General features: G+C 41.1%; 1 protein-coding gene across 2 annotated transcripts in view; it reads right to left on the reverse strand.

Moving 5' to 3' along the window:
• Positions 1–933: 933 nt before the first annotated feature.
• The window catches only part of STX11 (syntaxin 11), a 35,672-nt gene continuing 24,052 nt past the window's right edge, over positions 934–12,553 (reverse strand). For both annotated transcript variants that reach the window (XM_061207354.1, XM_061207355.1), the window contains exon 2: positions 934–2,462. In XM_061207354.1, the coding sequence (XP_061063337.1) occupies positions 1,594–2,462 (869 nt within the window). In that variant the 3' untranslated portion in view covers positions 934–1,593. The remainder of the gene's footprint in view (positions 2,463–12,553) is intronic.

Here is a 12,553-nt window from a genome sequence, read left to right on the forward strand (position 1 = left end):
GTCAGTGAGTTCCAAAGAGTTCACATACTCTTCTTTTTACTCCTTTGAAAAGTTCACTGTCTGAAGGACCCGAGAATAATGACCACTGAATAAACTCTCTCTTTTATTAATAAATAAGTAGAAAGAGTTAAGAGTTGACTCAAAAGAAAGACAGGAAACATGGTAAGTGCAGGTAAGGGCATTACAAAGCTTGCAAATGAAACCAAATCTCCAAAACATGATGATTTTGCTAAACTATTATAAATAACTCAGGAGAGAAGGCAACATACCCCACGTGAATTATTTTTCATCCCCCCCCATTCAGAGTTCCATCCAGTTGTTGAAGCCTCAAGCAGGTAGTAGAAGAATTTTTTAAAAGAGTAATTGAAAACGTAGACTAAGATTTAAATGGTCAACACACAAATGCATAAACAGGATGTTTATAATGTAATGTTTATTAAACTAACATGAAAACCAGAATTATTTTATTTTAAATTACTACATTTCCATGCATGAAAAGAATGGGCCACAGTAAAACAAAAGTAATTATTTCTAAGACCGTTTTTTAATATTTCTAGTTCTGTATGTATTTTCAGAATTTGACACCTGTTCTTTACCATAGTAACCAACACAGAGTTGTTCAAAATAAAGTTTTGACCCAAACTGGACTATGGAGATATAGATGGGAGTGAGATGAACTCATAACAAGCAAACCAACACCAACAACCAGTAAAAATGTTTCATCGATATTTATATACCATATTTACAAAAGTAAAGTTAAACCAACTGGTCATTATGTACGTGCATTAGTAAATATTGGTAGTTTACATTTACATATATGTGCGTTTGTAATAATCAAGTACAAAGATAAATTTTAAATTATTTTTATTTATGAAAAATATATATAATGTGACAAACATACTTCAATTTGAGTGCTTGTTCAATACTCAGTGCTTAAAAATCTTTGGGAAAAAAACTCCCAAAATACATTCTGATGGAAGATATTAAAAGTAAAGAGGTAAGGAAATAATAGTAAGTGTTAAATGTGATTTTAATAAGTAGAGGAGGTGAGCAGAAAGAAGATATACATCCAGGTGGGAATCACATAGCATAAACCAGATGAAGAATCAGAAATGGAAGATGTGCAGTTTTTCCCAAGATCGGTTCACTCGAAAATGAACACAACAGAGGTACTTTCAGGACAGGGTAAATGAAGCCTTGATAACGAGTTCATACTGTGAGCCGATGCAGAACTGACTTCCTCCTAGAGGTCCATGTACAAACATGCCTTGGACATCTACCGTAGAGTACGCTACCACGTCAGTTCCTTATTTGTCTTCCTTTAAGAGGCAAGGGTGCTATGTGCCATATAATGACCTCACAGAACTTCAGTAGGCATCTGTCCTTACAGAGGAAACAGCAGGTGGGATCAACTCTCGTTCCAAGTACTAGCTGGACTGCAATTCTTGGACCTCGAGTTTTTTCCTTCTCTGAAGACTGAGGTCCCTAGGGATTAGGGCAACGCACCCCAGTGCAGACAGCCGCAAAATCTTTCCCAGCGTGCTTCCCGGCCCATTCCGGTCGGGGATGGGGTGTGGCGGCCTGGGCCCCCTGCTAGTCGAAGCAGGGGCAGCAGGAGCAGCAGACGGTCCGGCAGGGATTCTTCTTCGTGTACTGCACGGCCTTGCGCACCTGCACCTTGGCCTGGCCGGTGTAGTCGAGGGTCTTCTGCACGTTGAACTCGATGACGTCCAGGGTGTCCGCCTGCTGCTCCACCAGCATGGCCATCTGCAGGAAGAGGTCGTGCAGGTCGCGGATGCGGCTCTCCAGCCGCAGCATCTCGCGGTGGCGGCTCTCGATCTCGTTGAGGGCCGCCCGCGCGCCCTTCACGTCAGCCAGCAGGTTCTCAGAGAACACGTCCCACTTGCCTTGTTCGAACATGTCCTCGATCTGGTCGCCCGACACGTCCTTGCCCATGATCTCCAGCTGGCGCTGGATGCGGATCTTGCAGTTTTCGCGCTGCTTCATCTCGGCCTGGTTGTACTCGTGCATGGCGGCCTGGAAGGGGCGGGTGAGAGCGCTGTACTGTGCGCGCGCGATGCGCGCCACGGCCGAGTGCGCGCCGTGCTGGGCCTCGGCGTCCTCGCTCAGCGCCTTCATGGCGCTCAGCTTGCGGTGGATGCTCTCGCCCCGGGCCTTGATGTCCTTGGCAATCGAGTTGGTGTCGCGCTTGATGCTGCTGAGGCGCCGCATGGACGTGAGGAAGCGGGTGTTCTGCTTTCCCAGCCGCTTCACGTCGGCAATCAGCTGCTGGTTTTCCTCCTGAAGGTCCTGAATGTCTCGGTACAAGGATTCCAGGATGTGGTCCGTCTCGAACACGATATCCTCGGGGGGCGAGTCAAATTCATTGTCCTTGTCTGGGAACTGCTGTTCATACCGCTTGGTTAACTCCACAAATTCTACTAGCCGGTCCTTCATTATGCCTGTAAATAGAGATACTGAGGTTAAATTCCTCAGAATTTAATTTATCGAGAGTCAGATATTTGCATTGAGGGAATTAAAGATTGAAATAAAGAAACCTTCTGCTCACTGCTCAGCACTCCCAATGCTTTACTCCTGGGTGTAGGTAAGAAATGCACTAAAGGAGCTAAATGTTTCAGAACATTTTGCTTACGAGTAAAGGACTAACGTGACTGAGAGTCACGAACACACTTGTATTTTATAGCTTGTAGTATCTCAGTGCAATAGCGGAGGTGCCCGGAACTCAATCAGCAGTTTCAAATTTTAGATTGCATTGGGAATCCATCTCTTTTTCTTGCTTTACAGTTCTCCAATAATCGCAAATCAAAGCACACCAGAGAAAAGAAAAATAAGAAGAAAAGACTTGCAAGGATAATGATTGTTAATTAAGACCAGTCAATTTACAAGGCTTTGGGGCCAACTCTAAGTGTTGTCTATCCTGTGTCTATTTCAGCACTGGTGAGCATCCTGTACATCATAAGAATATTTTTTTAATGATAGAAATCATGGTTTAATTTTTTACCTTAAAAATGTTATAATAAAACATGCTTAAAGTAAAACAACAACAAAATGAACAAAGACAAAAATCTAAAAAGGAAGTATAAAATCTGGAAGTTGAAATCTCCTTGCTCTTCTGCTTAATATCACCTGTACATACTTCAGTTTGAATGTCTGTTTGATACTCAGTGCTTAAAAATATTTGGGGGGAAAACCCCAAAATATATTCTACTGGAAGATATTAAGAGTAAAAGAGATAGAGAAATAGTTAAGTGTTTTATGTGATTTTAATAAGTAGGAGAGGTGAGCAGAAAGAAGATATTTATCTAGGTGGGAATCACATAGCACAAGCCCTATGAAGAATCAGAAGTGAAAGATGTTCAGCTTTTCCCGAGGTCCCTAGTGGTGTATCATTAACAAAACTTTTTTTTTTAAATTTAAATTTATTTATTTATTTATTTAATTTATCTATTTTTTGGCTGCGTTGGGTCTTCGTTGCTGCACAAGGGCTTTCTCTAGTTGCAAGCGAGCAGGGGCTACTCTTCGTTGCAGTGCGCGTGCTTCTCATTGCGGTGACTTCTCTTGTTCCAGAGCAAGGGCTCTAGGTGCGTGGGCTTCGGTAGCTGTGGCACCCGGGCTTAGTTGCTCCTTGGCATGTGGGATCTTCCCGGAGCAGGGCTCGAACCCGTGTCCCCTGCATTGGCAGGCGGATTCTTAACCACTGCGCCACCAGGGAAGCCCCAACAAAACTTTTTAAAAGAAAGTTTTATATGGAAAATTTCAATCGTACACAACCCTAGTAGCAGTAATATAACTCCCATTTATCCATCACAGAGCAGCAATGTTTGCCCATTTTTAATGGCTTCTTGAAACAAGTTGGCAGCTCAAACAGCATTTCCGTGTTTTTATAAGAGTGGTTCTGATCAGTTCCCTGCTTAGCAAGGCACAACAGTGTTCTCTATGTCCATATTTTTTCCAATGAAGTAAAAAACTTTCATTTTTAACAGCGTGTATAGATGCCAAAATAATAAACATTTTGCCCTTTTATATAAGATTTTGTGGCTAGAAAGATTTCTTTCTACTATATAATTTGCAGAAAAGAGAGGGAAAATGTCAATAGCAACATTTAATGTCTACTCAATCTATCAGGGATCTTGCTCTCAAATTAGAAGCTTCTCTCAAGTTGAAGTAATTAATTTTACCGCCCCACTAATGGAATGCTGACAAGTTGGATTTAGTGATAAATGGAAAATAGTGAAATACTAACCACGGGTTCTTGTCTGCCATGGTCATTATTTACATAAATTAAGCAAGGTTTTATTCCATAGTGGTGATTTTTAATACAAGTTATCCTGCTTAAAATGCCATTTCTGCTTTCTAGTGACAAAAATCAATACCGGACTTTCTCAGTGATGGAGAAGGTGACTCCTAGAAGCACAACTGAGAGGCAGAAAAAAGACCCAGGTGGACCAAAACTGTGCCTTCCCTGGCCTGAACTGCCTGATATCCAAATATTTCCTCATTTCGAACAAAATTTAAAGACAAACCACAAGTTGGGGGGGGGGGATTTCAATATATGGCAGATAATGGGTTAACGTACTTAATGTATCAATATTAAAAACTCCTGCCTCCCCAAAACAAAAAAACCACTTGCCCAAAGACGATGAAAAGGCAATTCATATAAGAAGAACTATAAATGCCAGCGAACACAGGGATAGTTAATATGTATCAGGTACTTACTGTAATGCCAGTAAACATGTTCTAGGCCCTTTTCATGTGCTACCCTCTTTAATCTTCATACGGACTTCATGAAGTAGGTGTTGCTATTATCAGAGTTGGTAAGTGAGTTTAAGGAGGTTAAGGAACGTACCCAAGGTCCCTGGTAAGTGAAGAGTCCGCCTCTAGAGTAGCCCCACTTAACCACTACAGTCAACTATCTCCAGCAGGTGTATAAAGGTGAGCATGAGGGACTTCACTATCAAAACAAGGAAATGCAAATTAAACCACTGAGATTTCTTTTTTCCCCCTAAGCTGGCAGGAGTTTTTTTAGATAATGATTTAAAAGAGAATTCTGTGAACGCTGAAAAAAATGCTTATAGGAGGGCAAATTGATAGAACCTTTTTGAGGGCAGTTTAATAATATGTATAAAAGCTTTTAAAATGTGTATTTGTTTTGTCTTAAGTACATTTATTCTATGGATATATGCAGGGGTATGTGAAGCTCACTGCTGTAAATATTTTCATCACCACAGTTTTCACAGAAATTCAAAAATGATTTAAAGGCGCAAAAATGAGGTATTGACTGCCACATAATCACAGAGTTTAGAAGGCTATAATGGGATGAAAAGTGTAAATACCATTTTGGGTAGAAAAACTATGTAAAGGGAAGAGAATGAGCAGTGCTACCATGCATACATCCTGAAATAAAGACTTGAATAATACACATCAAAATGTAGTTTTCTTCAAATAGTGGAATTATAAATGGTTTTAATTACTTCCTTGTGCTTTTCTGTATTTTCCAACATTTTTATAATGTCCATGTAGATTTATTAATTAAATGAAGCCCCAGAAAACTATAAGTATTTGTTTAAAGGACTAACTTCTTTTTTTACTGAAAAATGTGAAAGTGAAATATTATATTTATTGCATTATTTTTTTTAACATCTTTATTGCAGTATAATTGCTTTAAAATGTTGTGTTAGCTTCTGCTGTATAACAAAGTGAATCAGCTATACGTGTACATATATCCCCATAGCCCCTCCCTCTTGCATCTCCCTCCCACCCTCCCTATCCATCCCACCCCTCTAGGTGGTCACAAAGCACCGAGCTGATCTCCCTGTGCTATGCAGCTGCTTCCCACTAGCTATCTATTTTACATTTGGTAGTGTATATATGTAAAGGACTAACTTTTTAAAGTCCTTCTTTAAGGTGCATGCATTGCAATCAGGTTACCACCTTATATGACATGGGGAAAGTACATTAGTTGGCTAGCATCAAGTTGAGCTGTATTTATCTGCTTATGTTAGTATCCAATATATTCTACTCTGAAACAAGTGGATAGGACAGAGAATGGATAAATTTTGATGAACAAGGCAAGAAATGGTGATAGATGCAAGGAAGGCTTAGGAGGCACTATCATGGAAGGTAAGGGGTGGTTAAGGGGCAGCATCACACACCAGAACATTAGGAGCCTGCTTGTTGGTCTCTCACTAGTCCTAGACAGGTCCCAGGCTCTGTATTACTCTCCTAAAGCCCTGAAAAAGCTATTCGGGGGAATCATTTCATTCATAATATGAAGAGCAAAGTGTACTGCAATCATATAGAAAATGGCCTTGGAAGAATATATTCAGAGGCAGTCATTCCTTCTCAAGACCTAACAACATGAAGCCATGGGTCCTAAATCAGGTGAAGGTCTAAGCTCACTTGAAGGCTCAAGTCCATAATCTGGTAAGGAGAGAGGAAGGGTGTGGGGAACTCAAGATTCTCTATGGAGGTGTAGACAAGAAAGTAGCCTTTACCTTGCCTTCCGGCCTACCTTTCCTGGTCCAGCCCAGCCCCGAATGAGTTGGTCCCACTGATCTAGAAGGTTTCCTGGTTGCCAAGGAGGAAACATTAGGAAAACTACAACAGAAAGTCAGCCAAGAGGCTTCTAAAAATGTTCCCCAAAAGGTTAAAATGGGGGAGACCTTCAAGATGGTGAAGGAGTAAGACGCAGAGATCACCTTCCTCCCCACAAATACATCAGAAATACACCTACATGTGGAACAGCTCCTACAGAACACCTACTGAATGCTGGCAGAAGACCTCAGACCTCCCAAAAGGCAAGAAACTCCCCACGTACCTGGGTAGGGCAAAAGAAAAAAGAAAAAACAGAGACAAAAGAATAGGGATGGGACCCGCACCACTGGGAGGGAGCTGTGAGGGAGGAAGGGTTTCCACACACTAGGAAGCCCCTTCGCGGGCGGAGACTGCGGGGGGCGGAGGGGGGAGCTTCGGAGCCACGGAGGAGAGCGCAGCAACAGGGGTGTGGAGGGCAAAGCAGAGAGAGTCCCGCACAGAGGATCGATGCCGAGCAGCACTCACCAGCCCGAGAGGCTTGTCTGCTCACCCGCCGGGGTGGGCGGGGGCTGGGAGCTGAGGCGCGGGCTTCGGTCGGCTCGCAGGGAGAGGACTGGGGTTGGCGGCGTGAACACAACCTGAAGGGGCTAGTGCGCCACAGCTGGCCGGGAGGGAGTCCGGGAAAAGGTCTGGAGCTGCCGAACAGGCAAGAGACTTTTTCTTGCCTCTTTGTTTCCTGGTGCGCAAGGAGAGGGGATTCGGATCGCCGCCTGGACGAGCTCCAGAGACGGGCGCGAGCCGCGGCTATCAGCGCGGACCCCAGAGACGGGCATGAGACGCTAAGGCTGCTGCTGCCGCCACCAAGAAGCCTGTGTGCGAGCACAGGTCACTATCCACACCGCCCCTCCCGGGAGCCTGTGCAGCCCGCCACGGCCAGGGTCCTGTGATCCGGGGACAACTTCCCCGGGAGAACGCACGGCGCACCTCAGGCTGGTGCAACGTCACGCCGGCCTCTGCCGCCGCAGGCTCGCCCCGCATCCGTACCCCTCCCTGCCCCCCACCCCCGCCCGAGGGAGCCAGAGCACCCGAAGCAGCTGCTCCTTTAACCCCGTCCTGTGTGAGCGAAGAACAGATGCCCTCAGGCGACCTACACGCAGAGGTGGGGCCAAATTAGAAGCTGAACCCCGGGAGCTGTGCGAACAAAGAAGAGAAAGGGAAATTTCCCCCGGCAACCTCAGAAGCAGCGGATTAAATCTCCGCAATCAACTTGATGTACCCTGCATCTGTGGAATACCTGAATAGACAACGAATCATCCCAAATTGAGGAGGTGGAATTTGGGAGCAACTGTAGACTTGGGGTTTGCTGTATGCGAGTGACTGGTTTCTGGTTTTATGTTTATCTTAGTTTAGTATTTAGAGTTTATCATTGGTAGATTTGTTTATTGATTTAGTTGCTGTCTTCCTTTTTCTTTTATATATAGATATATATATTTATTTCCTTGTTCTCTTTTTGTGAGTGTGTATGTGTATGCTTCTTTGTGTGATTTTGTCTATATAGCTTTGCTTTTACCATTTGTCCTAGGGTTATGTCTGTCCATTTTTTTTGTTTGTTTGTTTTTTAATATAGTTTTTAGCACTTGTTATCATTGATGGATTTGTTTTTTGGTTTGGTTGCCCTCTTCTTCCTTTCTATTTTCTTTTTTTTTTAATTACTTTTTAATTTTTTTATTTTTAATAATTAAAAATTTTTTTATTTTAATAACTTTATTTCTTTTCATTTTCTTTTTTTCTTTCTTTTTTTCTTTCTTTTCTTCTGAGCCATGTGGCTGACAGGGTCTTGGTGCTCCAGCTGGGTGTCAGGCCTGCGCCTCTGAGATGGGAGAGCCGAGTTCAGGACATTGGCCCACCAGAGACATCCAGGCTCCACGTAATATCAAATGGCGAAAGCTCTCCCAGAGATCACCATCTCAACGCTAAGACCCAGCTCCACTCAACGACCAGCAAGCTACAGTGCTGGACACCCTATGCCAAACAACTAGCGAGACAGGAACACAACCCCACCCATTAGCAGAGAGGCTGCCTAATATCATAATAAGGTCACAGACACCCCAAAACACACCACTGGATGCGGTCCTGCCCACCAGAAAGACAAGATCCAGCCTCATCCACCAGAACACAGGCACTAGTCCCCTCCACCAGGAAGCCCACACAACCCACTGAACCAACCTTAGCCACTGGGGGCAGACACCAAAAACAACGGGAACTACAAACCTGCAACCTGCGAAAAGGAGACCCCAAACACAGTAAGTTAAGCAAAATGAGAAGACAGAGAAACATACAGCAGATGCAGAAGGTAAAAACCCACCAGACCAAACAAATGAAGAGGAAATAGGCAGTCTACCTGAAAAAGAATTCAGAATAATGATAGTAAAGATGATCCAAAATCTTGGAAATAGAATGGAGAAAATACAAGAAACGTTTCACAAGGACCCAGAAGAACTAAAGAGCAAACAAACAATGATGAACAACACAATAAATGAAATTAAAAGTTCTCTAGAAGGAATCAATAGCAGAATAACTGAGGCAGAAGAAAGGATAAGTGACCTGGAACATAAAATAGTGGAAATAACTACTTCAGAGCAGAATAAGGAAAAAAGAATGAAAAGAATTGAGGAACATCTCAGAGACCTCTGGGACAATATTAAATGCACCAACATTCGAATTATAGGGGTCCCAGAAGAAGAAGAGAAAAAGAAAGGGACTGAGAAAATATTTGAAGACATTATAGTTGAAAACTTCCCTAATATGGGAAAGGGAATAGTCAATCAAGTCCAGGAAGCACAGAGAGTCCCATACAGGATAAATCCAAGGAGAAACATGCCAAAACACATATTAATCAAACTATCAAAAATTAAATACAAAGAAAAAATATTAAAAGCAGCAAGGGAAAAACAACAAATAACATACAAGGGAATCCCCATAAGGTTAACAGCTGATCTTTCAGCAGAAACTCTGCAAGCCAGAAGGGAGTGGCAAGACATATTTAAAATGATGAAAGGGAAAAACCTACAACCAAGATTACTCTACCCAGCAAGGATCTCATTCAGATTCAACAGAGAAATTAAAACCTTTACAGACAAGCAAAAGCTAAGAGAATTCAGCACCACCAAACCAGCTTTACAAACGCTAAAGGAACTTCCCTAGGCAGGAAACACAAGAGAGGGAAAAGACCTACAATAACAAACCCAAAACAATTAAGAGAATGGTAATAGGAACATATATATCAATAATTACCTTAAATGTAAATGGATTAAATGCTCCCACCAAAAGACACAGATTGGCTGAATGGATACAAAAACAAGACCCGTATATATACTGTCTACAAGAGACCCACTTCAGACCTAGGGATACATATGGACTGAAAGTGAGAGGATGGAAAAAGATATTCCATGCAAATGGAAATCAAAAGAAAGCTGGAGTAGCAATTCTCATATCAGAAAAAATAGACTTTAAAATAAAGACTATTACAAGAGACAAAGAAGGACACTACATAATGATCAAGGGATCAATCCAAGAAGAAGCTATAACAATTATAAATATTTATGCACCCAACACAGGAGCACCTCAATACATAAGGCAAATGCTAACAGCCATAAAAGGGGAAATCGACAGTTAGAGAATCATAGTAGGGGACTTTAACACACCCCACTTTCATCAGTGGACAGATCATCCAAAATGAAAATACATAAGGAAACACAAGGTTTAAATGATACATTAAACAAGATGGACTTAATTGATATTTATAGGACATTCCATCCAAAAACAACAGAATACACATTCTTCTCAAGTTCTCATGGAACATTCTCCAGGATAGATCATATCTTGGGTTACAAATCAAGCCTTGGTAAATTTAAGAAAATTGAAATCATATCAAGTATCTTTTCCGACAACAACGCTATGAGACTAGCTATCAATTACAGTAAAAAATACAAACACATGGAGGCTAAACAATACACTACTAAATAACCAAAAGCTCACTGAAGAAACAAAGAGGAAATCAAAAAATACCTACAAACAAATGACAATGAAAACACGATGACCCAAAACCTATGAGATGCAGCAAAAGCAGTTCTAAGAGGGAAGTTTATAGCAATACAATCCTATTTCAAGAAACCAGAAACATCTCAAATAAACAACCTAACCTTACACCTAAAGCAATTAGAGAAAGAAGAACAAAAAAACCCCAAAGCTAGCAGAAGGAAAGAAATCATAAAGATCAGATCAGAAATAAATGAAAAAGAAATGAAGGAAATGATAGCAAAAATCAGTAAAACTAAAAGCTGGTTCTTTGAGAAGATAAACAAAACTGACAAACCATTAGCCAGACTCATCAAGAAAAAAAGGGAGAAGACTCAAATCAATAAAATTAGAAATGAAAAAGGATAAGTAACAACTGATACTGCAGAAATACAAGGGATCATGAGAGATTACTACAAGCAACTATATGCCAGTAAAATGGACAACCTGAAATAAATGGACAAATTCTTAGAAAAGCACAACTTTCCAAGACTGAACCAGGAAGAAATAGAAAATATAAACAGACCGATCACAAGCACTGAAATTGAGACTGTGATTAAAAATCTTCCAAGAAACAAAAGCCCAGAACCAGATGGCTTCACAGGCGAATTCCACCAAACATTTAGATAAGAGCTAATACCTATCCTTCTCAAACTCTTCCAAAATATAGCAGAGGGAGGAACACTCCCCAACTCATTCTACGAGGCCACCATCACCCTGATACCAAAACCAGACAAAGATGTCACAAAGAAAGAAAACTACAGGCCAATATCACTGATGAACATAGATGCAAAAATCCTCAACAAAATACTAGCAAACAAAATCCAACAGCACATTAAAAGGATCATACACCATGATCAAGTGGGGTTTATCCCAGGAATGCAAGGATTCTTCAATATATGCAAATCAATCAATGTGATACACCATATTAACAAATTGAAGGAGAAAAATCATATGATCATCTCAATAGATGAAGAAAAAGCTTTTGACAAAATTCAACACCCACTTATAAAAACCCTCCAGAAAGTAGGCATAGAGGGAACTTACCTCAACATAATAAAGGCCATGTATGACAAACCCACAGCCAACGTCGTTCTCAATGGTGAAAAACTGAAACCATTTCCTCTAAGATCAGGAACAAGGCAAGGTTGTCCACTCTCACCACTATTATTCAACATAGTTTTGGAAGTTTTAGCCACAGCAATCAGAGAAGAAAAAGAAATAAAAGGAATCCAAATTGGAAAAGAAGAAGTAAAGCTGTCACTGTTTGCAGATGACGTGATACTATACATAGAGAATCCTAAAGATACTACCAGAAAACTACTAGAGGTAATTAATGAATTGGGTAAAGTAGCAGGATACAAAATTAATGCACAGAAGTCCCTTGCATTCCTATACACTAATGCTGAAAAATCTGAAAGAGAAATTAAGGAAACACTCCCATTTACCACTGCAACAAAAAAGAATAAAATACCTAGAAATAAACCTACCTAAGGAGATAAAAGACTTGTATGCAGAAAACTATAAGACACTGCTGAAAGAAATTAAAGATGATACAAACAGATGGAGAGATATATCATGTTCATGCATTGGAAGAATCAACATTGTGAAGATGACTATACTACCCAAAGCAATCTACAGATTCAATGCAATCCCTATCAAATTACCACTGGCATTTTTCACAGAACTAGAACAAAAAATTTCACAATTTGTATGGAAACACAAAAGACCCCGAATAGCCAAAGCAATCTTGAGAAAGAAAAACGGAGCTGGAGGAATCAGGCTCCCAGACTTCAGACTATAGTACAAAGCTACAGTAATCAAGACAGTATGGTACTGGCACAAAAACAGAAATATAGATCAATGGAACAGGACAGAAAACCCAGAGATAAACCCACGCACATATGGTCACCTTATTTTT

Source organism: Eubalaena glacialis, chromosome 12 (assembly GCF_028564815.1).
Source record: "Eubalaena glacialis isolate mEubGla1 chromosome 12, mEubGla1.1.hap2.+ XY, whole genome shotgun sequence".
Lineage (NCBI taxonomy): Eukaryota > Metazoa > Chordata > Mammalia > Artiodactyla > Balaenidae > Eubalaena > Eubalaena glacialis.